The 27,946-nt window shown below is 41.4% G+C and overlaps 2 protein-coding genes across 10 annotated transcripts in view; one reads left to right on the plus strand and one right to left on the minus strand.

Moving 5' to 3' along the window:
• Positions 1-8,631: 8,631 nt before the first annotated feature.
• Positions 8,632-15,506, minus strand: LOC124238457 (cytochrome c oxidase copper chaperone). The gene is made up of 3 exons (XM_046659430.1): positions 15,308-15,506; positions 13,278-13,366; positions 8,632-8,738 (listed from the first exon to the last, which is right to left on the minus strand). Exons 1-2 carry the CDS (start codon positions 15,412-15,414, stop codon positions 13,282-13,284), a joined length of 192 nt encoding a protein of 63 aa, XP_046515386.1. The 5' UTR covers positions 15,415-15,506; the 3' UTR covers positions 8,632-8,738; positions 13,278-13,281.
• Positions 15,507-23,422: 7,916 nt separating this feature from the next.
• The window catches only part of CFAP91 (cilia and flagella associated protein 91), a 62,824-nt gene continuing 58,300 nt past the window's right edge, over positions 23,423-27,946 (plus strand). For 5 of the 9 annotated variants that reach the window (XM_046659123.1, XM_046659121.1, XM_046659114.1 and 2 more), the window contains exons 1-2: positions 23,423-23,576; positions 24,920-25,081. In XM_046659123.1, coding sequence (XP_046515079.1) covers positions 23,453-23,576; positions 24,920-25,081 — 286 coding nt within the window. In that variant the 5' untranslated portion in view covers positions 23,423-23,452. Of the gene's footprint in view, positions 25,082-27,946 lie in introns of all 9 variants that reach the window. The other 4 variants (XM_046659116.1, XM_046659120.1, XM_046659117.1 and 1 more) reach the window with 4 other exon arrangements.

The raw sequence follows: 27,946 nt of genomic DNA on the forward strand, positions 1-27,946 counted from the left end.
TCCCCAGAGGACAAGATAAGACCCGGGCAACGGGGTGGGGGATGGACGGATGACAATGGAAAAGTGAGCGCAGAATTTACCACAACACCTCAGGCAGAACCCTGTCCGAGCTCCCTGTGGGTAGGGCTAGGGGCTCTCCTGAGGTAGGACACATCAAAGGAGGAAAGTATGGGACTATTATCAGAAAAAATCCTTACAGTGAGAACTGGAAAATCCCTTGAAGGCCTTTATGAAGTCACGGTGTAAATATCACTCGGCATTTAGGTGACATCCATTAAACAAAAATAGCTATGCAAAGCAGCGTTTTGAATTCTAAGCTGACTTTCCCATGCATACATCTGGATCTAGTAATAGTTAATACAATGGTAATACAGCGGTCACACCATCCCCCTGCCCACCCCATTATTTGCAAATCATGAAAACTACCACTTAGTAAACATCTACGAAGTGCCGGACCTAGATTAGGTACTTCACACACATATTATTTAGTCATCACGCAACCCTTCCACATAAATATCATCCCCCTCCTAGATATGAAAGAAACTGAGGCTCAGAGAGGCAGCGAGTTCCCTCAGGTTGTAAGTGGCAGACCCAGGATTTGAACCCCAGTCTCTCCGACTTACTGCTGTGTCCCAAATAGTTTGCACAGTAAGTGGCAATACAGATCCATGACTCCCCTCGTTGCGCAGGAATTCTGATGATGGCTAAGGAACTTCTGGATGAACCTAGGATCTACTTTGGGTCACCAGCAAATAAATCTGGAATACACAAACATTAAACCAAGAAATGTCCCTCTGGCTTCTAAATTACTCCTTGATTTTTTTTCCTTGCTGCTGGTTCACACTTACTACCATCATTCCTACCGCCCCTGAAGTACGGGGGGGCACCCAGTAACCTTCCAGAACTATTCAGTGCTGAATACATAGGGACTTTTATTATACTGTGAACAACCTAACCAAAATTACAAAGAAATTAGAAATTGTCAACTATGCTGAGGAGAGGAAGTTTTCAATTCAACAAGTATTTACTGAGTGTCTACTGTGAGCCAAGCCCTTCAGGAATCAAAGATGCCCGAGAGAAGCTTTCCGTCTATCAAGGGAAAGATACCTCAAAAAAAATGGCAATTCAGTGTGGGAAGCATGATACCCGGATTAAGGTTAAAGAGAGGTGGCAGCCAAGAAGAAGGGTGGCATAGAGGGAGGGAGACCCAGAGCCAAGATTTGATTTGAGGTGTAGGGGTTGAATTAACCAGGTAGGCAGAGGGAGAAGAGAATTTCCGGTGGTGGGAACAGCCGAAGCAGAGGCACAGAGGTGTGAGAATGTACAGCATGTTGAAGGAACCCAGTTTTTAAAATTTAATTAAAATCAACTGACCAATAAATGTGCATCTTATTCTCTCCTTTCTAAAGCTGAGGGGAAAAAACAGTAACCTATGGTAAAGGAAAAGAGCTAGAGAGTGCCTGGAGAAAGGCCTCCGGGGCCTCCTCACAGCAGGAGTCTGGGGATTTCCACGTGCTGCTTTTCTGTCACCTGCCTGCCTCCCAACCAGCCCACCCACTTTAACAAGCAGCAGCTGTTCATCCTTCCACCTTAGTCATGCACCCTCCCCCCCCCCCCCCCCCCCCCGCCCCCAACTGCGATGCCAGAGTAGCAGTCCCTGCCAGCTGTGAGCAAGGAAATCAGAAGCACAGGAACAGAAGAGCAACCTAGGCTCTGCCCAAGATAGAATTTCAAAGCAGGTCATCTTTCTCAGCAAGCGTTGCAAATGGGCTGGCCCCAGCCCTTTAAAGAGACAGGCAGATCCATTGACTACTGTTTTCAGCCTGCCTTTCTTGTCAACCCACACATGCTCATCTGAGCAGAGGGTACTAACATTTAACAAGGTATTATTGTTTCCTCATGATACCTTTTTTTTATGATAGAAAAAATAGGCTCAGAGAGGTTAAGGAACTTGCCCAAGGTCACAGAGCTAGTATGTGAATAAGGACTAAAGGCAAGGTCACTGTGACTCTAAATTGTATGTTCTCCATACTGTCCCACCTTGCTGGGTAGTTTTGGGAGTTTATTTGTATCCACATACAGGCTCATTTATTGCTACAGTATGTGAGTATGCTGCTGGGGTGGCATCACGGGTGCACAAACACCTGGGTGAAACACCATGGGTGATAGTGACATCAATGCCTCCATCAATAGGATAGGACATACGATGGGAACATAACAATGGAGAGTTGTATCTTGTTTGTTTTTAAATCCAATTTGATAGAAGAGGAAAGAAAAATTTGTGTGTCAAAATGGTATGCTTTTTTTTTTTAATTATCTTAACTTTTTTTTTTTTTAAGATTTTATTTTTCCTTTTTCTCCCCAAAGCCCCCAAGTACATAGTTGTATATTCTTCGTTGTGGGTCCTTCTAGTTGTGGCTTTTGGGACGCTGCCTCAGCGTGGCTTGATGAGCAGTGCCATGTCCGTGCCCAGGATTCGAACCAACGAAACACTGGGCCGCCTGCAGCGGAGCGCGCGAACCTAACCACTCGGCCACGGGGCCAGCCCCCAAAATGGTATGCTTTTATAAGGAAATCCACAAACAAGCAGGTAGAAGCACAGTAGAAAATATTTGGGGAAAAACAAAAGGAAAGAAACATCATTCGTTGGGTCGATTCAATTCAATAAACATTCATTTAGGGCAAAGTATGTGTGCCAGGAGCAGATGATATAAAGAAGAGCAAGACAATGACCATCTCCAAGGAACTCTTGGTCCAGTGGGGCAGACTGACCTAGAGATAACTGCGACCCAATGAAATAAGTATACTTGGGCTTCCAAGGAAGCACTGACGGGGGAGCAAGAATTGAGGAAAAACTTCACAGGGAAGGTGACATTTAAGCTGGTCTAAAAAGAGGAGTAGGTGCTCCCCAGCTAGGGGAGGGCATTCCGGGAAGAGAGAACAGAATGTGAAGTCCAGTCCAGAAGTAAAACAAAAATACATGGCATATTCTGGTAACAGAGAACAGCTTGCCGTAGGTGAAGCAAAGGGAGCAGCAGGCCCTGAGGCAGGCTGGGGCCAGATTATGAAGCCAGCTGGCTAACAGTGCCTCTCCAAGTGCAGTCCTGAACCACGCTGCTCCGTGCACTGTTACGGTCCGTGATGAGATAAGGGCAGAAATTGAGAGTAGTTAGACGCTTTTATAGCAATTGCAAAGAGAAACTTATGGCCTTTGAATTTAATAAAAACTTTCAGCTTATATAGTGGTATGTCTTTTTTCGTTTAATTGTTTTTTTAATTTCATTTTCCTAGGACTGGTTCTTCACCACGTATAGTTTGAGAATCATGGGGCTTGAGATTAATGCTTTCGTAATGTAGATATTAAAACAGAATGGAGGCATATAAGCAGTACAGTCTTTGACATCAGTCTTAAAAGGATCTTTTTGGACACCATGTCTCCTTGGACAAGGAAACAATAAAAAGAATAAACAAGTGGGACTTCATCAGACTAAAGATCTTCTACAAGGCAAGGGAAAACAGGATTGAAACAAAAAGACAACCCACCAACTGGGAAAAAATATTTGCAAATCATATATCCTACAAAGGGTTAATCTCCATAATATACAAAGAACTCACACAACTCAACAACAAAAAATCAAACACCTGACCAATAAATGGGCAGGGGATATGAATAGACATTTATCCAAAGAAGATATACGGATGCCCAATAGGCACATGAAAAGATGCTCATCATCACTGATCATCAGGGAGATGCAAATCAAAACTACACTAAGATATCTGATACCTGTTAGAATAGCTATAATAACCAAGACAGAAAATAACAAATGTTGGAGAGGATGTGGAGAAAAAGGAATCCTCATACACTGCTGGTGGGAATATAAACTGGTGCAGCCACTGTTTGGAGATTTCTCAAAAAATTAAAAATAGAAAAACCATATGACCCAGCCGTCCCACTACTGGGTATCTATCCAAAGAACCTGAAATTAGCAATTCAAAGAGACTCATGCACCATTATGTTCATTGCAGCATCATTCACAATAGCCAAGACATGGAAGCAACCTAAGTGCCCATCGATTGATGATTGGATAAAGAAGATACGGTATATATATACAATGGACACTTAGTCATAAAAAACGATAAAATTGTCCCATTCGCAACAACATGGATGGACCTTGAGGGTTTTATGTTAAGCAAAACAAACCAGATAGAGAAAGACAAACTCTGTATGATTACACTCATATGTGGAAGATAAACAAACATATGGACAAGGAGAACACATTAGTGGTTACCAGGAGGAAGGGGGGAGGGGGGTGGGCACAAAGGGTGAAAGGGCACACCTATAAGATGACAGACAAATAATAAGGTACAACTGTAATTTCACAATGTTGTAAACTATCATAACCTCAATAAAAAATAAAACATAGAAAATTTTTAAAAAGCCAGAATGGAGGCATAATTTTCAGCTTTGGACATAGACTGCCAAGCTGATCTTAGGCAGACCTGTTGGTTGCCTATCCTAGAGCCATTCCCCCTTTTTCTTTCGTTTATGAAACTCTGACCTCACTTGAGCCACGTTAAGGAAGAGGAAGGTGGACTTCTCCCCCAGTTGCCAGGACCTGAAATAAGACTAGTCAAAGCCAAGCACAATATCCCATTCCCCTCGATGGTAACTGGTTTAAGGGTGGGCATGTGACCAATGGGATGTAAGAGGAAGTGTGGGGCACAGCTTCTGGGAACAAGTATCTCCCCCGGTAGAGACAGTAAAGGGGCCTGCTACCCTTCTTCCCGGCTTGCGTGATGAGGTAATGCCTGAAGCTACCATAGCCACGAGATAGGATCTGCCTAAGGATGAGAAAGATAAAGAGCAGAAAGACACAACAAGCCTCGGTTCTTGAAAGTATTACTGAGCCATTGTCTCAAACCTGAAACTGTCAACCTCCAGACTTCATGACAGGAGATAAATTACATGTATTGCTTAAGCCAGTGTAGCTGGGTATGCTGGTACTGGCAGCCGAATGTGCCCAGATTCAGATCTCCCTGAGCATCTCCATAAAGACTACTCTTCAGGGAACAGCTCTCTGAACATCTGCTGATTGTCTTACTCTATGAAAACTGAACATCAGACAACTTACGTTCTACCAATAATTTTTTCTCCAAAGATTAGTAAACTATGAGAGGAACTGCTCCTCTAACTCAATTTGACCATTCATTTTGGCTTGGCTGTTAAGTGAACAAGTAGAAAATTGGTCACATACTCAATATCCATTTACCTCTTCCTCCTTGTAATAGAATTCCAGTTCTGTTCTGGTATTTAACCTACACATGGGGGGACCCTGTTTAAGCCAACCAGCATAAGGCATTCTGCTGACAACTATTTTTGGCCCAAAAACGCACATACAACCTAATTTGGCTCAGACTGAAAAAAGCGACTTCACGCCTTGGGAATGATTTCTCTCTTCTGTTGGACTTAAGAAAGCACAATTGACTTCATCAGTCCTGGAAGAGAGCTCTGAGATGAAAATAACTTGAGTCTTACATGGCATCACTGGGCCTATGATAGCATTGCATCTGGAGCTTGCCCTCACTCTGGACTTTCCTTGATGAGGATTTTGTATTTATTACTTGCTGTCAAAAGCACATAACTGACACAGATGGAACTACCATCTAGCAGTTTTTAATAGCTAAAGAAAGAAACACTGGGTATAGTCATACATGCACTCTTTTAAGGAAAGTGTCTTAGAATATTCTTCATAGCACTGAATATTCAGCTTTATACTTTTATAGTTTATATAATTTCTTTGAGAGCAGGGTCCATGTCTTACTAATCTTTGTTTGCTACTTAGCATATAGTTGGCATACAGTGCATCTTCAGTAAATGTTGAGTCAAATAGTCTCTCACCTCTGAGGATAGGATGTATGTCTCAGTCAACATGAACACTCAATATGTAGGGCAGTCCCTTGCACATAATAGGCCTTCACTAAATAGGTACTGAATGAATAAATGAATTTATCACTATGGATACATGATGTTTATATTAGACCTCTGGTGCAGGAAAGAACATTGGGCTTGAACTCTAATACCAAGACTCACATCCCAGGTCACCAGCTATTTGACCAGAGCAATTTCCTTAACTTCTCTGAGTGCCTAGACTCACCTATAAAATGAGGATTAGTTTCTCCATCAGCCTCTACATCAGACCTGTGGAGGCTATAGTTATGCTAAGGTAGGCTTTGCCTAGGGACATGGTCCTGTTCTCATCAACCTTCAAGTCAACTGTTTCAAGGTTAGACAAAGGGAACTAATTAGAGAGAACAGTGTGAATGTACCTGTATTGACAGTTGGGGAATTACCGTGAATAGCGGGGGCTTAACAAAGAGGCTATGTCAGAATGTGGTGGTCACCCATGAGGACACTAGGTTCTTCATTTTTCCAATTACTGTAGTAACATCTCTTACTGTTATTAGTACCAAAAATCTGCACATCATCTTTGGGAAGGATGGGCAGAGGGTCTTGTGAGATGTATTCTTAGCTATGCCAGATATCAAGAAAGGTGCTTTAGTTCCTTTATAAATCAGGTGAGTGTATCAAACTGGCAAAGGTTGAAAAACCTAACCTTGCTAACAGCTAGGGAAACGGACACCCTCAGATACTAAGGCGCAAATGGGACCCCTTTTCTAGAGATCAGTCAGGAAGTACTCATCCAAGCCTTGAAAGTTTGATAGCCACTGGCCCATTCCTAGGTAAGTGATTAGTAAAGATGCTCAGACTTTCTTATGGAAACTTTCACTGCAGTGTTACTATGGAGTAGCCAAAAAAAAGTAAAAAGTGTATATACATGCAGAAAAAGATGTATGGCAAGGTCACCAAAAAGTGGTCCTATTTTAAACTGGTGGGATTTCAGGTGATTTCCTCCTTTCTTCCTTCTGTTTCCATAAAACCAAACAATAAAACAAACAAACAAAATCAGAAATAATTTAGGTATCTGGTATGCATCCTGAATGGTGTCTGACACATAGCAGGGATCCTACAAAACATTTGTTTAATGAATGAATGTACAAACAATAGGGAATTGGCTTAATTAGGGTAAGCCACAAAATGGATTTATACATACCAACACAAATCACATTGTAGAACTCTACTCAATGATGGGAAAATATATTAAGGAGAAAAGGCAATTAATATTATGATCTCATTAAAAATACGTAACATAGAAAAATGATCTCTCATTTTTTTGTTTTAAAAAAGATACAAATGCATAAGAAAAGTCTGGAACAAGATACATCAAAAACTAACATTGGGTGATAAGGTAATGGATTTTTTTTTTCTTTTTTAGGGTTCCAGGACATATTCAAGCAGAATTTGGATAACCATCTGCCAGCGATCTGTACTGGGTGGGAAGTTGGTACATATCTGTGTTAGTTGTCCAAGATTCTATTCTTCACCTAGAAGAATGCTCTGAAAACTATAAAGTGCTTACTAAAATCAAAGTATTTTATCCAAATATTCAAGTGAAAGTAGGAATACAGAATCAAAGAATTAGAGAATGTTAATACACTAAATACTAGATACTGTGCCAAAGGCTTTAAGACACCATTTTAATCAGTATTCACAGTCTTGTAAATTAGATATTACTACTATGCATGCTTCTTTCTTTTCTTCTTTCACATGAGAAAACAGACCCAAGAAGGTCGTGACTTGTGTCAGGCCACACAGCCAGCTGTTGAACCTGAACCTAAAAGCCATGCTCTTAATTAACTGGAAAGAATCCTAAGGAATAATTTAATTCAGCTCCTTTATTTTACAAAAGAGGCAATTTTCCCTTCATACAATGACATATGAACACTATGTTTCTTACTTATATTCCTCAGTATCTCTTGTTGTTAAGATTTGAAACTCAATTTACTTAAAGGCAGAACATGACCAGTTGCCTCACTAGCCTGTAAGCAGCTAGGAGGATCACAGGGTTGCTATAGTAAGCGAACCACACTCCACGTGCTATTCCAGGTTTCACTACGGCACTGAGGTATTTCATTAGTGACTTATTTGTACAACCCAGCCCCTGGCCTGGGCCAGCTTCTAATTAATAAGAGACAACCGTCTGGCCCCTAGGCATTAATCTTATGATTTTAATCTATTCTAAAATGTAACTAGCCATCTATAGATTAATTATGCCAAACAGTTGAGGTCTTCCAAGACAAGGCACCCTAATGTGACCCAAAATCTAAACAAATTACTTTCCCAAAGGACAACTAGTAAAGAAACGATAATGATTTAAACTACTAAGACTGAGGCTTGTCCAGCTCTTGTCTGGAAGAAAGCTAAAAATAAAAAACAAAACTCTGAATGACATGATGTGGTTACCATATTCATTCTGAATTGGTAAATGGTTATTTTCTTACTTCCATGCATCTAATTTCAGATTTCACCGGATGAGATCAGTATTTGCTTTCTACTTACAACAAATATCCAGAGTTCCCAGAAAGACACAAGAACATAAGAAACTTATATTACAAGATTTGTTTATACTATATCCTTTAAGAAAAATAAATAAATGCCATTTTAGAATGTGAGGAACACACACACACAAAAAGGTTTTTGACCAGGCATATTTTCTTTCTTTCTTTTTTTTCTTTTTAAAAATTATACTTTTTCCATTTATCAAAGTTCACCAAAGAACTCCCAACATTATTGAATCTTCTTCATTCTTCAGGAATTATTCATTCACAGAGCAGATCACCTACGGAAAAAAATTATTTTAGAGAGTAAGTTCCAAACATCATGCCAGATTTATGGAGTTCTGGAATTAAGATCACTAGAAATGAATGCCCCAGCCAATACTATTAACAAATCACCACAATTATTCTAAACTGGTCATGAAATAAAAGATCCACATTTTTAAATTCTAGTTTTGCCTAACAAAACATCACTGAAACTGTTTGATCCATTACACTGTTTAATCTTGAGAAGTCTTTGTTGAAGTAAAAATTAAATACATATTTATTTCCTCAAAAATATCTTTCCAAAAAAGGCTAAGGCAGTTTATTTTTACAGATATGCCAGAGAAGAGACTTGCAACCCCCTCCTTGCTAATTCAAGTACGTTTGGCAAAGAGCCACTAAGTGAAAGGCAGAAGGTCAGCTCTGTACACAAGGCACTTCCTGTGGAAAGTTACTCACTTAATTCCAAGGGCAAACAAGTGTAACCCTTTTGAAATCCATTTGGAAAGATCAAAAGGGTAAAGTAGCAGAGGATAGGGTTGCTGGTCTGGTCAGTCAGTACTAGGCTTTCACCGCAGAAACAGGCTCAGAGAGGTTAAAGGACTTGCCTCCAGGGTTCTTCTGATTCCTAAAGGCAGAAAGATACTAGCTGCCATTTCCTCTTCACATTGCTAAGCAGGTTCTATGTTCCTCTAGTTTCTCTTTCAGTGAAAGCAGCAGTCACAAGACAGAAGAAAGTATCTATAATTACCACCATCACACCTATTTTTTCTTAGGACAAGTTTTGAAATCTCCCCCTTTGTTGCCTATTAAATCCCCAGATAGTTTATATTTAGCATTATCTCTGCTCCTTCCGCATAAGCAAGTGGGTCTGAAAGAGGGCACGCCTGAGAGTTACCTAGGAATCTCTGAGGCAACAGGTACAGATGAGGGTGCAGGCCTGTGAATTTCGGAAACCGTTCCTCAGGCGAGTCTGAGGCACACCTCTGGCGGAACGTAGCCTACCTTTATGTTAAGTCCCAATCTACTGAATTCAAGTTACCGTGAAGACCTATCTCAGTTACAAATAACATTAAACTCTACAAGGGTTTTCGAATTCAGGAACTTTCACGATCATTACTGGGAAGATCTAAGTTTGCAAAGTCTCTTTCCTTTGAAGCTATCCTCAGAAAAACTGGTCTCACAGTCTAAGAGATACCAATTTAGTTATAACAGTGCGGACAGTCGTGTTGGATTGTACCTGACAGCTCACGATCTGGTGACTGAGTTATACACACCTATGCATTTCAACAATAGGCCTTTCTAATTAGCATCTGATTGAAGCTTTATGATTGAAGATCAAGACTCTATGCAACCCTAAAAATGAATATGTTGGCAAAAAGTCTCATGAAGTGAAAGGAGTGAAGTGTACAGTGCTTGGGATTTAGAGAACATAAAAGACCCAGACTCTGGTTTTGATTCCACCACCTATCCACTCGTAACTGGAGCAAGTCTTTTTTGACTTCACTCTTCCTCCATTTCCCCCCAGGGGTTGGGGAAAATACGCCACCTGTGACCAATGGGGATCAAAACACCTGTTCTTCTTCCAAAAGTAGTATGCTAAAAACGAATACATGACATTTTGAATTCTTAGAAAGGCCTGATTTGGATTCAGATTGTTCTTCTTGTAACCAGGCTTCAAAAACACATAATCAGGTCATATATTCAACAGACCTCAATTATGCTATCCACAACTCCCAAGATATGGGCTATTTCGTTCTGGTTTCTATTTTACAGTTTACAAAGCCTATTCATACATATATTATTCAATCATCTCAACAACTCTATGAAATAGTTTGGGCATGTATTATTATCCCTACTTTAAAGAGGAGGAAACAAAGGTTCAGAAAGTTAAGGACTTGCCCAAGACCACACAATCAGTTAAACATCACGTCTTCTAAGTGCAAAGCTCGTGCAGTTTCTGTTATAGAAAGATGAAGTACAGGGGAGCCACTCTCACTCTCTGTCCTGATAACATAAAGAAAACTGTAGCTTCGGGTCCTTTGAATACGTGCTCTTTATAACAACTGTCCCACCTCTGTGGTCCACACGAAGTCCAAGAGAAGTTTCTGATGCTCCTAAATCAGCATTTTTTTAATCACCCTTTTTATCAAGGGAGGTTCAGCCCTAGGCAACAGCTTATATAATTGGCTAGGAAGAGAGATTATAAACAAGGAAACCATGTACAAATGTTGAGATTCTGTGTCTTTAAAATAATCAATACATGTACTTATACTTTTTAAGAACACACTCCCCCACATCCAAATTTACTTATTTTACAAAGTGATTCACCATGAGATTTCTTTAAATAACCATCTAGTCTAAAAGCCACTTAAGGGGCCGGACCCATGGCCGAATGGTTAAGTTCGTGCACTCCGCTTCAGTGGCCCAGGGTTTTGCTGGTTGGGATCCTGGGTGTGGACACGGCACCATTTGTCAGGCCACGTTGAGGCGGCGTCCCACATGCCACAACTAGAAGGACCCGCAACTAAAATATACAACTATGTACTGGGGGGATTTGGGAAGAGAAAAGAAAAAAAAAACCAGAAGATTGGCAACAGTTAGCTAAGGTGCTAACTGTTTCAAAAAAAAGAAAGCCACTTAAGTGTGTCATGTATATACAGAGTAGATATACCATACCATACATAGAATCACAAGATACATTACAGCTCTCTTTCTATAAATGACAAAAATGCAATCTGGAGAAGATTAACGTCTTGATAAACATTAAATGTAGCTGAAGTGAAAACCATGCTCAGCTAGACATCAGGGGAACCAAAATTAAGCCTCAGGCCTTTCAGCCTAGACTGTTTTTCACTACACAGTGATACGTCTTATCAGCTCAGGACAGGCTCCTTATCCCTCTTTTTTTACAGTCAGTGAAGAAGGCTGCCCATATATGAAATTCCAAAGAGGCAGGAAAGAAGTGAAAGGGAAAGAAGCCAGGCTCTCTATTACTATTAGACTGGTATGTGGTGTTGGCATTATCTCTCAGCTATTATTAAGCTAAAAGTGGTGGTGTGGTATGGATGTTATGGGCCGGGGAGGGCGGCAGGGGGGCCCAGAGCAGAGGGAGTCTGCCTGGAGACACAGAGGTTCCAGTTCTGACCCTGAGAACCCGCCTCAGGGGGCATTTCATACCTTAGGCCTTAGTTTCCTCGTTTATTATTCATTTAATTAACAGTCCTCTCTTGAGTACCTACGATGTGCCGGGCACTGTTATAGGTCCTGGGGACACGACAGGGAGTGAAACAGAAAATTCCTACTCTCTCAAAGCTTACATTCTAGTTGGACTAAAGCAATGCAGATGATAAATACGTAACATGCAGGCAATGGTGTTAAGAATCATGTGGCTATCAAAACTGAAATTAAATAAAACTAAAAATTCAGTTCTTCAATTTCACTAGCCACACTTCAAGGGCTCAATAGCCACATATGACTAGTGGCTACCATGCTGGAGAATGCAGGTACAGAACATTTCCATTATCACAGAAAGTTCTATTGGACAGTGCCGAGAGAGCGCAACGGGGAAGGGATGTTATTTTAGACGGAGTGTTAAGGAAAAGCCTCTCTAATCAGGAGACTTTTGAACTGAGACCTGAATGAAGTGAGGGAGGGAGTCAAGTTACTATCTGAAGGAAGGGCTTCCAAACAAAAGAAAATCAGCTATTTGTGGTATTGTTGTAAACACATCATTTAAAGTCCCTTTCAGCATTAAAATGTTGATTCAAAGTTCCTCAAAAAATGGTTTGAGGTTTTAGTTTTATTAGAATAAAGCACGGTACAGAAGAAATGAGAATGGGGCCAGCCTGGTGGCATGGTAGTTAAGTTCACGTGCTCCGCTTCAGTGGCCTGGGGTTCACAGGTTCAGATCCCAGGTGTGGACCCACACAACGCTCACCAAGCCACGCTGTGGTGGTGTCCCACATCCAAAGTAGAAGACGACTGACATGGATGTTAGCTCAGGAACCATCTTCCTCAAGCAAAAAGAGGATGACTGGCAACAAATGTTAGCTCAGGGCCAATCTTCCTCACAAAAAATAAAAGGAAGAAAGAACAGTAATTCCATTTCTGTTTTGCAGAAAGCAATGCTTCCATGTGCTGCCTACTCCCTTTTTAAAAGCACTTACTAAACACTCACAACATTAGAAACAAGGAATAGAGAACATGTTTGCTTTAGTTTCTTTAAGTCAGACAACTGAATATTTTGAACTTCCTAAGCCAAAATTCCTTCTGACTCTAACATAACTCTAAAGGCTTTTGTCAAGCTCTTTCTTGAAAGCTAAACTCTCCCGTTCCCAAATCCACTGAATGCCTCTCAATTTATTACCATCACTTACTCCCTTCATTAGGAACTGAAAAGTTATTTTTTTAGTGATGCTTAAGCATGTTAGATTAACCAGGTGAACTACCATTCAGAAAGAATGTGGCCCCATGGCTGCTAAATCTGTAAAGCAATACACAAATCTGAAGCAATAAGCCTAGGAATTACCTTGCCAGTCAGAAAGTACCATGCTCACCGTTTCATATCTTAAATCCCAGGGCTCTCATGCACTCCTTGTGGGCCTCAATTAGGTGTCCACAGTGCTCTTCTCCTTTCTCCATGATGCTATAAAACAAAATGCACTTGTTATCTAACAAAGTAGGCATTAAGCACTTTCCTAGTAAACAAGCGTGCATGATAGTGATGGGGAGTGAGGCAGAACATGGGTCTGACGGAACAGCTGGAGTTTTAAAAATGCTATTACACCAAATGGCTTTGTTTTTATCGGTTCTTGTGATATTTCCATGCTCATGAAGATGTTCCACAAATACCTAGTTTTTTGAGGGGGAATCTGAGTAGAAGAAATAATTGTGTATGGCAAATATTGCCTCTCGTCTACATCCAAGGAATAATAAGGCTCTACAATGAAATGAACTGACTGAATAAAATATTTATGTTCAATGAAGGACAGAAAGAAGAGCTTAATTTTTTGCCTGCTATCATATTGGAATTAAATTTTTGATTCTGCCCCACATTGAAATGCACCTAAGTAAATCTAATTCTAATCACAAGACACCCAAAAACATAAACAGCAAAAAAGATCTGGCAGCCAGGAGCAGCCTGATGAGCCCTCCTTGTAAGGATCAAAGAACTTTTTATGTGTAAAATTCACAAAGCAAAGACTAGGACCGCACAGTTTTATTTGTAGGGCCTGAAAATGTAATTTTAGCAAAGTTAAAGCCAAAATTCAAGTACAAGAAAAAACTAGCTCCTGACCATAGATATTTGGGGAGAAGCTATAGTGGTCCGAAGCAATAGATGCAAAAAGAATTTAAAGAAAGGTTCTCCTTCCAACTAATCCTACACATCCCTCAATAGCTCCAGGGCTGCCTGCAAATGACAACGACTGTCTGGGACAGCGGGCTCCTTAGGAAGATAATAGCTAACATTCCCTGATCATTTATCGAACGCAGTAAATATTGTGCTAGGCACTTGATGTGGCTTTTAGCATTAACCCGTACAATAATCCTGGCAGCAGATACTTTCCTTAGGTTCATTTTACAGACATATGAGGCAGATATGTTAAATAACTTGCTCAAGGTCACAAGGTTGGTGGACCAGGACTCAAACCTTGGCTCTGGATCCCAAGCTCTTAATCGTGATCCGGTAATACCCAAAGGTTCAGTAAGCACTAACTGTTACTGTGGAAGCAATTTCAGGATCAGATTACAATCTTTCAATTCTCCCTTTAGAGTCTTACTTGCAAAGTACTGAATATTAATAGAAAGCACTGAGTTCCTACAACTCTTATTACCCCTACTATGCCACTTAGGATTTTTTTTTTATGTGAAGACCAAAAGGGGCTGGAGGAAGAGGGTACATTCACATTATCTGAGGATTCCTTCTACTGAGATTTGTTCCCCAACTGAGGCTGTATAAAATGAGAACAAACAAATTTTGTGGATTGATGGTAACCTACATGTACTACAGGTACTCTGAACACTATGATGTCACCTATGTCATGACTGGTTGATTTTTAAATATCTAGCTAAAAAGGGGGGGGAGGGTTCAGCACCGTAAGAAACGTACCCTGTGTCCTACCGATGTCTAAGTTTGGGGAGAAATTACCAGAAAACTTTTACTCTTTGGTCTTGCCAAATCTGCTATCATAGCCCTTACCACGTGGTATAGCAATAATTGGCATACGTCTCCGTTAACTTTTAGCTCCTTTAAATCAAGCAGCATCTTTTTATCCACTTAGGTCTTCGGACCTAACGCAATGCTCGACACATAACAGATGCTCAGAAACCCTCTAGAGGAAGGAAGGAGTGGGCGAAGCGAGCCACAATCTGACCTCTCCCCACCCTTCATCCGTTCCCCGGGCTTCGTCAACGAGACAGCCCACCGCGCAGCCTCCGGGGCCCACAACCCTCCCGAGCGCCGCCCAGCAATGCGAAAGCCCGGCCGAGGCCGAGCGCGAGGCCCGCCAGAGGGCGGAGGGCGGAGGGCGGAGGCACCGGCGGGCGGCGCGTAGGCCGCCGGCGCCCCTGCCGCCTGCGCACTGACCACGCATCGCGCGCCTTCTTCGTCTCAGGGCAGGCGCAGCAGGGCTTCAGCGGCTTCTTCTCCTGCGAGTCAGACGGGGCAGGGCCTTGGGCGGTCAGACCCGGCATCTTTCGCGCCAAAAGCAGCGACTAGCACAGACACCCGAAACTCTCCAGGCTCCGCCGACGCCGATTCGTCCGCAGTCACCTCCGTCAGTCGCTCTAAAGGGGACAGGAAGTCCTGCCTCCCTCGGAAGGGTGGGGTGGGGCAGAAAGGATGGAAAGGGCGCATGCGCAGAAGAGGCTAAATCAAGGTAGTAATGTGAGCGGGCCTCTTCAGCGCAGGCGCAGAGAGACAGCTTAAAAGAGCACGGAGCGTTAGTAAACCAAGTTGTGGGGGTGGGACTCACGAAGGCTAAGAATACAGTAGTAAAACGTCTCAGAGATCTCTCAACCCAACCATCCACCGTGAATGTCGAAAACTGAAGCCCGAGAAGTGAAATGACTTGTCCACGCTAAACAAGAGAAAGAAACCACCTGTGACAGCCAGGTCCCCTTGAGTAACAGATTAGCTCCCCGTGTTTCATGCTGGGGCAGTACCTGCCTTCTTCCTGCCCCCTACTATCTTTCACTTACCTAGTTAAAAATGAGTAGCAAAGACGTTTGAACAATCCAATCCGCCAGTGTTGGAAAAAAATTCCTCCACCACCCTCAACCTCACCCCATACATTTGAAATCCTCAGCTAATGGTGTTTATAGCCCCCTCTCCAACTGATTTGATTTCAGTATGAATTTAATTGTAGGGCAAAATATGGGTTAATAAAACAAAAATGCCTTTTCCTTGGCATTTCTCAAATTCATTTAGGTAGATATGTAAACTGGTGCCTACCTTATTTGCAATAGAATGAACATAACCATTGTTTTTTTTCCTGCAGAGAATTATTAGAGAAAGAAAACTTGAACTTTTGTTAATGATTTTTTTTTCAGGGGAAGATTCACCCTAAGCTAATATCTGTTGCCAATTTTCCTCCTTTTTCCCCCACAAAGCCCCAGTGCATAGTCCTGTATACTTGTAAGTTCTTCTGGTTCTTCTCTATGAGCTGCTACCACAGCATGGCCACTGACAGACAAGTGATGTGTTTCCACCCTGGGACACGGAACCCAGGCGCCAAAGTAGAGGGCCCTGAACTTTAACTGCTAGGCCATCAGGGCTGGCTCTGAACTTATTTTTTAAAGCAAGACTTTGAGGCATTGTTCAAAAGCTACCTGGTGATATATATCTTGGGTAATTAAACTTTCAGCGTCACCTAACAGAAGTTTGTTTCTGTATTTCATGGCTTTAGCTCAGGAAATCTATAGGTGTGTCTGTGAACTGGTGCTGTATAGGAATAATTTCTACATGTGTATTTTTCAAGTTACTAAGAATATCTCCATTTTGTCATCTAAAAACTTCTAATAAGCATGATTTTTACTTCATTCTGGATGATTGATATGTTTAATAATACAACACATTGCCCTTATGTTCCCCTAAACTCACCCTTATCCACTATGCTCAGTTCTTTCAACTAGGTGTTCACTCTCGTTGTTTAGTATCTTGCTACTCAAATAGTGCTTCTTGGACTAGTAACATCACTTGGAAACATAATATATAATAAACGGGGTACAACAAATCAGTGGGGAAAAGAAAACAGACTAACTGGAGAAGATTAAACACCACATCAAAAGGAGGGGCTCTGGATGCATTAAAGGTCTACATGTGAAAGGTTAAACTAAGAAATTAATAGGTGAATAGAAGAGAAAACCCGAGGCCAACACTCATAAGAGCTGTTCCAAAATAGTACTAATCATAGAAATGGATAATAAAACAACAATGAGGTATCACTTTACACACATCAGACTAACAAAAATTAGAAAACTAGATCATGCCAAGTAGCAGTGAGGATGCAGGAATCCTCCAGGTTACTGTCAGGAATGCAGACTGGTCCTGCCATTTTGGAGGGCAGTTAGACGGTATCCAGTTAATTTAAGAATAGGTGCATATCCTATGATGCAGCATTTCTATTCCTGGATCTATATTCCAAAGAGCTTCTCAGCAAGTCCATAGGGAACATGTATGGGGATAATCGTCACAGATGTCTCTGTGGCAGGGAATTGGAGGCAACCTGGGCACTCATCACTGAGGAAGTAGACACGGAAATGTGGAGTACTGGGCACAAACTAGAAGAAATTGACAACATATACATAGTAACATGGACAAATTTTTAAAATAGTGTAGGTAGTGGGAAAAAGTAAAAAAGAGAATAGATACATAACCCAATATTATTTACATAATTTTTAAGAAGGAGTAAAAAATAAAAATACACATAAGAACACATACATGTGAAAAGAGTTGCTTTAAACAGTCAGAATGGTTGCCTATGAGGGGAGGCAAGTGGGGCTGGAGAATGGGGATAAATGAAAATAAATAAAGTGAACTTGCAGGGGCCAATGGTGATAATGTACCATGCACAGAGGAGGATAATTAAGTCGGCCACCTGCACCTGAAGAACAAGGAAACCTATAATGGTTGCATCCCGCTAAATGTAGTTGGAAAACACTGCTTTATGGGGTAGAAATTGAATTTCATTATTTTAATATCCTCTTTCACTATACTTTCAGGAGGTGTGGAACAAAGTAAGTTTCATTCTCAGGGCTTAAGCCTCTTCCTTGCTTTTAAGTAAAAATAATCATTTTTTCATAAGAGATGTGAATTTCTAGATGATGTGCTGTCATCTTGTCATGTTCATTTTGGTCCCCCGACAGTAGTTAGCACATGGTAGACACAGCATAAAGGCTTTTTACTCAGACAGATTATTCCCAATAAAGCTTCATTTTGCCCTGTTGCTGCCAAGAATCTAGAAAGGTTTTTTTTTTTCTATAGAAAGATCTCTCTTATCTTAAATAAGCAGAGAAACAAAAAAAAAAAAGAAAAAAAAACTGTTGTTTGAACTGATTTTCCCTTCTAGTATTGTCTGATAACTCTTATATTGCATTGATAATTCTTAATAGAGAAGCCATATTTTTAAAAATGTGCTCACTCAGAATCTATAATCAGTAGAAATGACAACAGAATCTTTAGCTACAATACTTTCCATATAGGTAGAAGTGTTGAGTTTGTGAACTATCATTTAATCTTCACAGCAGTTGAACTTATTATTTACATTTATAGATGAGAAAGTTGAGGTTCCGAGATGGACATGATTTGTTCAAGGTCACATAACTTGTAAGTGGCAGCCCTGAGTCTCAACATCTTCTCCCTCTAAGGTCTGTGTTCTATCTATGTAGTATCCCACTTAATTTATCTAAATGCAAGGTGAATATTTCTTATTTTACAACTTATCATTGATCTGTATTTAATTGTGCTGCTGAACTTTTGTGTCTAGGAAATGAACAAGGAAGAAAAGAGAAAGAAATATCTAAGTTTAGGGAGTTAAGGGAATTAAGATAAACTGTAGATACAGATTATAGACCAAAAGGCTGAAACAGCCTTTCTGCAGTTAAGAAAAGATTTTGCTCACTTGCCTCCCCTGCTTCAGTGAAGGGAGAGTACTTGCAGTGACAACACTTGCTGTGACTTCCTCAGGGTAAGCTAGTATCCACAGGCCTAAGACAGAAGTTAGCCCCTTGCCTAGTCCCACACTTCCTTAATCTGCTACGTTCAAGATATTAACAAGCCCTTGGTTTCCTTCCTGAGGCTGTGACTCTCACTTAAACTCTTTCAACAGCTGCTTCTTCAGGATGGAATATTATCCTGCCCTTGAGAAAAGGACCAAAAGATACTCCTTTCCAAAGTGAAATATTTAGTCCTTTATATCCAGCTACTTAACTCTCCTCTTATTTCAGAATGGTGCAGTAACACACAGGAGTTAATTTTTCTTCTGCCTTTTAATTTATGAATAAGTTAGCTTTAAGGTCAGCTACTGACTTTTATATTAACATCATCCTTTACTTTTCTTACCCAGCTGAAATGCCTTAAGACTTGTGTCATGGCCTGTCTTAGTATTAAAGGAAAAACAGGAGTATAAAACAATGAAACTTAGTGTTTCACACTCTACCCCAAGAAAAACCTCAATAACCCACTTCCCACAAGAAGAACACAACAATTTTAGAGAGCTGTCCTTAGAGGTTAAAAAGTTGAGAGTAGGTGGCACGTGGGGACTACATAATGTAAGACTGGATTCAACCACCTGTTTTACAGAGGCAACTCTCAGGTTAGTTTGATTAGTATCTTTTGTATCGAGTTCTCGCTTCCTAGTTCCGATTTTAACCAGCAAAACTTTACAATTTTAAGCCTCTGGGGCTCTTTGCTATTGCTATAATTGATACATTAGTAAGCTGCAAGAGTTGAAATGGTGACTGTAATGAACTTTTTCATAGCACAGTGAATATGTTTTTGTATGGTACTGAATTGAGGACATTAGCTACACATGGCATCGAGCAGTCATTCTGTGGATGGGATGACAGCCCTGGTAATGTAACAAACTAAGGAAATACTTTCTAAAATCTCTCTGTGGTAAAAGTGTTCTTAGCCGTTGTTTATGTCTGACTAACCACAGGAGTGGAGGCTTTACCAAGTAAGGGTGGCTAGTTGAAGCTGGTAGAGAAGGAGTGACACCATATGCTGAGAGAGGAGAATTACAAGGCTCGAATTCTCACTTGCCTAGTTAATAGGTTCAGAGGGAACTTTGTATAGCATTTACATTTCTGCCCGGTAAAAAAAAAATGCTTTCCAATTTCCACAGGTAAAAATGTGCTATACTTCATTCGCTATAGTTTTTCAAGAACTCTGAGAGGCAGGAAGCCTTACCCTGTTTGCCTGCCACAGTTCCATGAATGCTGGTAGAAGCCAGCAAACTGCCAGGTCAGAGATGAAGGACAGTTTATTACTCACAGCAGAAGCAGCAAAGTCTTGGCATTTTTGTGCCAGTTCCCTGAGCCTCAGTTCCCACAGGGTGACATGAAGAATGCCAGATGACATCTGCATACACACTGAGTTGCATCACAGGAAATGGACAGTGAGCTTAGGAAACCCAAAGCTTTAATAACGGGCAGTAAGAATGTCTGCCCTTTGCTCAGAGGGAGACACTGTCTCTGACTTTAAAGGCCATAAGCAAACATGCCCTTTGTTCCAGAGGGTCTCTATCTTCCAAGGTTGTTTCCTACACACATAAAGGAACAAGGGCAGACGGGGGGTACCCCCTTGTAAGACAAACATAAACATGAGAGACCCGTGGAGAACTGTTTCCCAACAAGCCAAAGTATAACTTTCATTTTAATGAAATTTTATTAACTAGCACCGCTCTCCAATATCAGAGTTTCTTCTACACAAGTAAATTAAAAGACACAGGACCTAATTTCAAAAAGGTTGCATATTAGTCATTTCTTGCTGTGTAACAATATTACTGCAAATCTAGTGGTAACACACATTGATTATTATCTCACAGTTTCTATAATCAGGAATCTGGCATAGCTTAAGTGGACTCTCTGATTAGGATCTCACAAGACTGCAATCAAGATTTTGGTTCAGACTGTGGTCTCATCTGAGGTTTTACTGGGGACGGATATGGTTCTAATCTCACTCAGACCGTTGGCAGAACTTCAGTGTCTTGCAGTTGTAGGATTGAGGGATATGGTTTTTTGCTGGTTGTGGGTTGGAGGCCACTCCCAGCTCTTGAGAGGCCACCTGTAGTTCCGTGCCATGTGGGGTTCCCCAGCGTGGCCACTTGCTTTCTCAAAGCCAGCAAGGGGGAGAAGAGCAACTCCAGCCAAATGGCCACTACAGTCTATGTAAGACAGTCATGTAGTCACATATATTCCCTCACATTTGATGTATTCTGTTGGTCAGTGTCTTCTGATAATGTTTTTGGAGGAGGCTGGCTGTTGACTATTTCAGATAATTTATCTGACAGAGCGAGGAAAATTCTTTCTGGGGAGGGGAAGTTTTAGCTGAGACCTCAAATGGTGAGTCAGCAGTGAGAAGATGGAGGTGGGGGTGAGGAACATTCTGGGAAGAGGAATAGAAAGTGGGAAATGGAGCTATACCCACAGACAGAAAAATATTATCATACTATTAAACATTGTAATTTATTTGTTTCTGTCTGTTTTCTCCCTCATCCAGTGAGCTGTACAAATTATCTCAGAAGCTTCAACACCTATTTCACAGTAGACAATTTGTTTAATAAATGGATGGATTTACTAATTCAGAAATCACTTTATTAAGCTTTTATTTACCAGGTACTTCAGAGATACAAAACGACCATGGGAGGGCCTATGCCCTCAGTGAACACACAGTTGTGGGAGCAGAGTTGCAAACAATTACTAACACAAGGTGGTCACTGTTATTGGTGCTACCACAGCATGGAAGAAAGAATGAAGCCTCGCTCTATTGGGGGATTGGGGAAACTTAACTCAGCTTGGCAAAGTTAGTCCTGAGTCTTGAAGGATACCTAAATTAGTTGGGGGGCATAAATAGGAAAAAGGCATTTTAGGTAAAGGAATCAGCTTGAGCAAAGACTTGGAATGACAAAGTATACGGGTGGTTTGCAAAAATCCCAAGAAGTTTAGGAGTAGAGAAAATAAAACCAGGGGCATGTGTGGAAAGAGGAATGGCAGGCCAGGAAGCTTATTCAAGAAGTGTCTATGGATCACATGAAAAGGATAAAGAAGATACAGAAGCCAACTCTAAGGTGTGCCATAGCCTAATGGGATAATTTGAGCATCATAAAGAATAATGACCATAGTGGATTAAAATACATCACATATGGAAAAATGCATGAATTCATAATGATACTAAACAACCATCAAAACCTTAACATTGGAGATTGCTAGGGCACCAACTCAGTTCACTGAAATTTGATAATTAAAGTGAAAGAATCCAGCATTTAGCCAGTCTTTCCTCTATTATCCCCGTATTTCAGTATAACCAGAGTTGCTGAAAGTTCTTTTTATCGAGGAACCCCAGGTAATAAAGAAAATTATTGAAAGTATTAGAAATCCACCATTCTAGCATAAAGGACTTAAGAGACATACCAAAATGCAATGTGAAGACTTGTTTTTGGATCATTTGATCAGAACAAACCAACTATTAAATGACACCTTGGACTCAACCAGGGAAGTTTGAATACATACTGAGTATTAGATATGAAGGAATTATTAATTTTATTAGAAATGATAATGGTGGCTAAGTTAAAAAAAAATCCGTGTTTGAGATGCAGATTAAGGGTAAAATATGATGTCTGGGATTTGTTTTAAAATATTCAATCAAAAACTGGGGGAGGGGATAGATGAAATTTGGTAAAATGTTGATAATTGTTGATTGTTGGTGGTGGGTACCTGAGGGTTCATAACTAAAAGTGGATTCACTTTTGCCCATGTTTAAAAATTTCTATAATAAATAAAAAGCAGAGTCAATGCATACAACAGTCATCTTCAGCTGATTTAATGCCCAGGGCTCAGTAAGGGGTACCAGTCTGCGGACCAATACTTACTAATTACTGAGCCCACTCTTGGATTCCTCAGCTAGCAGAAGCCCCGCGGAAAGGGGATGTCCGAAATGAAAGCCCCAACTATTCTAGAAGGTTCTGAGATTTCCCAGGGATTTCCGAAAGCGGCTACGGAGTGTAACTGGAAAATCGCTACTGGATTTGAACAGCAGCCTTTTCCCCAGCCTCCGGGGCCCCGGCGTTGACCCCGCCTGGGCGGCTGAAAGCTCGCGGCTCCATAGCGGGAGCATAGCGGGAAGCAAGGCTGTCCCTTCACGTCCCCCTCTTCCCCCGACCCCTTTACCTAACCTTTTCCTCCTTTCTTTCCTCCCAGCCCCGCGCTCCTCCCCTCTGCTCTTTCCCATCCTTCCTCTCCCACGCCTCGCCTCACCCCTACCTTATCTCACCGGCTCCTCCACGCCCACGCCAGCCCGGCCCCTCCCTTGTCGAGCCCCGCCCCGTACCTTCGCTCAGCCTCTCCTCTCCCGTTCCCCGCCGCACCTCGCTTCTCCTCTCTCACGCCAGCCCCGCCCCATGCTCGCCCCGCCCCGTATCCCGGCGCTTACGTAGGTTACCATAGTTACGGTGCAAGCAGCCGCTAGGCCTCCCTAGTTTTCCCCGGCTGGCGGGAGGGAAGAGGCGGCAGCATGAGCCACGTAGTGACCATCGAGGAGCCCCAGGCCAAGCCAGACGTGTCTCAGCCCCGGTGTGGGGTGAAGTCGGGGGCCTGGGGCCACGTCTCCTCCAGCCGAATGTATGATTTCCTGTATGGTAAGGGCGGCCCCAGACCTCCCTACTGAGTTATCGATTCCTGAGCCAGGTGGGCTTTGAGACGGTGGGACCTGGCCAGGGGCGCAGGGGACGAAAGACGAGCCTCAGGACGGATCCCTTACCCGCTGTTGTCCTTTGTTGGGTGGGGGCAGCTCCGAGCCCTCCAGGTGGCGGCGCTCTCGGGGGAGCCTCGAAGCCGCCGGGGCGCTCTGCGTCTCGGAGCTTGGCGAGAGACTGTCTTCCTCTTCACACCCTCTTTTCCTGACAATTTGCGCAGCCCATAGCCATCTTCCTGAAACCTGTTCCAGACGTTTTGGTACCCAGAAAAGTATGCAATGATTTGGAGACTTGGAGATTCCCCCAACATTCCCGCGTTCAAACTGCATAAAATGCCCAACAGGAATGACCTTCCTGCTCCCATTCTCTGGGAAACTCCAAATTTGGCATTGTAGGTAAAGAAGTGCCAGTTTATCTCACTTTTGTTTTTAGTTTTCTCTTTTTCCTTAAACTTATTCTTATCCATCAAAGCATTACTTATAAACTAGGTCCACTGTGTCCTTTTGGGCCAATAAAGCCCCAGTGTATTTTATTTTATTGCTGAAGAAGATTCGCCCTGAGCTAACATCTGTGCCAGTCTTCCTCTCAGTTTTGCATGAGGGTCGCAGCCACAGCATGGCTACTGAGGTGTAGGTCGGTGCAGGGATGGACCCAGGGCTACCTAAGCGGAGCCCGAGTCTGCTGCCAGCACCCTGCCTCCCACTCCCCCTCCCCTCCCCCCCGTGTATTTTACTGCCCTGATTGACCATTTATGTTGTCTCTTCTACAGGATCTTAAGTTGCTTACGCTCTTTAAGTTCCTGTTCTATACATTTTTGTAGCCTTCTCAGTACCCATTCCAGTGCTGGTGCGTATACTAGGTGCTTCATAAATGTTTTATTGAATTTTTGAATTTGCTATTACAAGAATTATAATCAGGTAAGCATGATTTTTTTCCAATTTTGCCCTCAGTAGTCCCATGCTCTTCACTTGAACTTTCCATTGCTTTTAACAGTGTGGTATCTCCTCTGGGATTCCCAGGGTCTCCTTTTGATGGAATCTGTAGGCTGCCCATTTCCTGGTGTAGGGGCCATGAATGATTGCTTGTATATTCTCACCAGTGCTTTTCTTTATTCCCTTTTGGTTTCATCTTGTGAAGTAAATCTAGTAAACCCCTATAAACACATCACCATGTTTGCTTCAAAGGTAATTTGGAAATGGGGATAGACATCTTCAGGAAAGACAGGCAAAGGATTTATTAAGCTTCTTGTTTCTTTTATTCCTGAAAGTATCTCTTTTTTTTTGCAGAGAGATTGCTAAATGTTTCCATGTATCTTGCAAGGAACAAAAATCCTCTCAGAATAGGTCAAATGACAATTTGGATTGTTCTAGTTAAACAGGCAGCATCACAGCCATTCGTGGACAGGAAGCATAATGTAGCCAGAACCGACCAGAGCCAGGACAGGAAGGGTCAGTGCTGCTCAATTCCTTGGACCTTATGGTCTTTTACCCTCTTAGGGTTGCCAGATTTAACAAATAAAAATACAGGATGCACACTTATATTTGAATTTGAGATAAATAATGAATAATATTTTAATATAAGTTTTTAGTCCCATGCAATATTTGGGACATATGTATATAAAAATCATTCATTGCTTATCTGAAATTCAAATTTAACTGGGTATCCTGTATTTTAGCTGGCAACTCTAATCCTGCTTCTTTCTGCACATATGCTTCCTTCTTCCATCTGACAGAAACTCGTTATGTGTGGATTTCTCTTACTATCACAGGGACTAGGGTGTCACTCTACGTGACCTCTTAGCTTTAGAGCTCACCACCAGTTATATAGAGTCCTTGTGTATCATAGCTGAAAATTAAAGAGAGAAATAAGATACGTTATTGGCCAGCCAATGAGTTGACTGGCTTGGGTCAGATTTCCATCCTGACAGAAGGGTGGTGGGGTGGGTGTGGGGATCGACGGTACAAATATGGACATCTTTCCAAAGTTACAGTTAACATCATTCTTTTATAGATGTTACCTCATTTATACACCATTTTGCATTTTACTCACTTTTTGTAAATGCTTTGTATCTCTCAAATGCCTCTCTTGAAATGCCCACCAAACTTTGTCACTTCCCTGAATTTGTATATTTGTTGATGGATTAATAGCTACATTACTGTCCTGATAATTAAAGTCTTTTAAATTGAGGATATATTTTTCCTAGCCTCCAAAAATGTTTTAGAATACCTTCTAGGTTTATTATGAGCTCTTTACTCCTTTCTTTTCCCCCAGAATCTGCAATTATTATACTTTCCCCTAAAGTCACCATTATGTCTTAGGGTTTGAAACACATCCTCTTTGTCACTATTACTTGGTCGTGACAACTTCCTGGGTTTCTTAGAACTGTTTCTACAATATGGGTAAATTGGCTGAGGGGCTTTCTCATGATTTCCTTGGGAAAGTCTCCCCCATAAAATTCATGGGTTGTTGATAACATTAGGCCTGGGAGCCGGAAGAATTGGAGTTCAAATCTTAACTGCCCATCAGTAAGTTGTTAACTTCTTGAAGCCTCAGTTTCCTCGCCTATAAAAAGGAGGCCTCGGCCTACCTCATTGGGGTTTTGTGAGGATTAAATGGAATATTGCATATAAAGAACTTAATACCTGTCTAGAAGTAAGCAAGTGATATTTGGCGACCACTATCACTTGGGCATCTCAGAGGCCTTTCTACTGCCTTTTGAGCACTGATTATAATCACAGTTGTAGGATTTGTTGCAGACTGTTTAGTCACAAATCATACAGTATTGTGGCATTATCTTCTGTAGATGGCAAGTTTCTGTAGATATCATGTCTTCACACTCCTCATGGGAATAAGAGGAAAGTGGTTTATTCAGACTTAGGGGAAATGCAGGCTAAACTAGTTTCGGAGGAACAACCAGTGATATCTTTTAAATCACTTAAGAGTATAAATAGAAATTTCCCCTTGTTCCATTCTATTCCCAATATATCAGAGATGTTGAAGCTGTGTTCTTCCTTCTCTTTAAACAGGTGCATTCATTCTGCCTTCGAATTCACTAGCCTATAATTTCAGGCCATAAAATCTGGCCTCTTCATTCCTAATCAGCTCAGTTTTCATCACTTCTCAACCCGAATCATAGATGTGGATTTGGGTGATGCAGCTGAAGAAGAATATATCTAAAGGCTGATGATTCTCAAATTTAAATCTCCAGTCTAGACTTCTTTCCGAAATTCTAGACTTCTGTATCAAATTGCCTACTTTATATCACCACTTGAACATATACTAGACATCTGAGACATGCTTCCCTGATGTTCTCCACACAAGTTTTCCTATATCAGTGATGCCAACCCCACCCTTTAGTTGCTGAATCCAAAAATCTTGGAGCCGTCATTGCCTCCTTTATGTCTCTCACACCTTCCAATCCATTAACAAGTCCTTTCTGCTCTGCCTTAAAAATATATCTAAAATCCTGTCACTCTCCATCACTTCTGTTGCTACCACCATATGCAAACCACAATCATCTCTTCTGCATTATTCATGAGCCTCCTCATAGGTCTCTCTGCCTCTTCCATGCTTCCCTGCAGTCCGTTCTTAACGGGGCAGCCACAAGGGACATTTGAAAATATAAATCAGATTTTGTCACCCCTTGCTTCAGAATCTTGCAATACTTCTCTGTCACCCACCCTCCTCTCCTCTTTTCATTTTTACTAGCACTTATTACCCTCTAACTCTTAGATATTATATAATTTGCTAATTTGTCGCGTTGTTACTTATTGCTTCTCTCTCATGAAGCCAAGGATCTATATCTTTTTTCTGATGTGTTCCAAGCACCCAGAACACAGTGCTGCTCAATAAGTATTCCTTGAATGAAAGAGTAAAGAGAGCCCAAGCCTCTCGTAACTTTCACCCTTGGTGGGAATAGCAAATGTCTGCATCCAAAAAATCATTTTTGTGGGGTAAGCGAGGAGTTCTTAGGTTCTAGGAATTGACTCACATTATCTAAATTCAAAAGAGACTTATTTCTAAATCACAATACCAATTTATTAATTGTGTGGAGGAATACGTATTGCCAAGTCATGTAGTCTAGTTGATCAGGGTGTTTGTCTCTTACGAGATGTCTACGTGGGAGATCAAGTCTGTATTGAAGGTTGCTTGTGAATTTAATGTCAAATTGTTTGATTTTAAGGGACGCTATAATCAATCGTGAATATTCTTCTTCACTTCAAAGATATACCTAACGAGCACATACTTATGACAGCAGGGCAGTCTTTTGTTGAACACTGGAGAAAAAACTTAGTCCATCACCAGCACACTTA

Source organism: Equus quagga, chromosome 4, assembly GCF_021613505.1.
Source record: "Equus quagga isolate Etosha38 chromosome 4, UCLA_HA_Equagga_1.0, whole genome shotgun sequence".
In the NCBI taxonomy this organism is placed as follows: domain Eukaryota; kingdom Metazoa; phylum Chordata; class Mammalia; order Perissodactyla; family Equidae; genus Equus; species Equus quagga.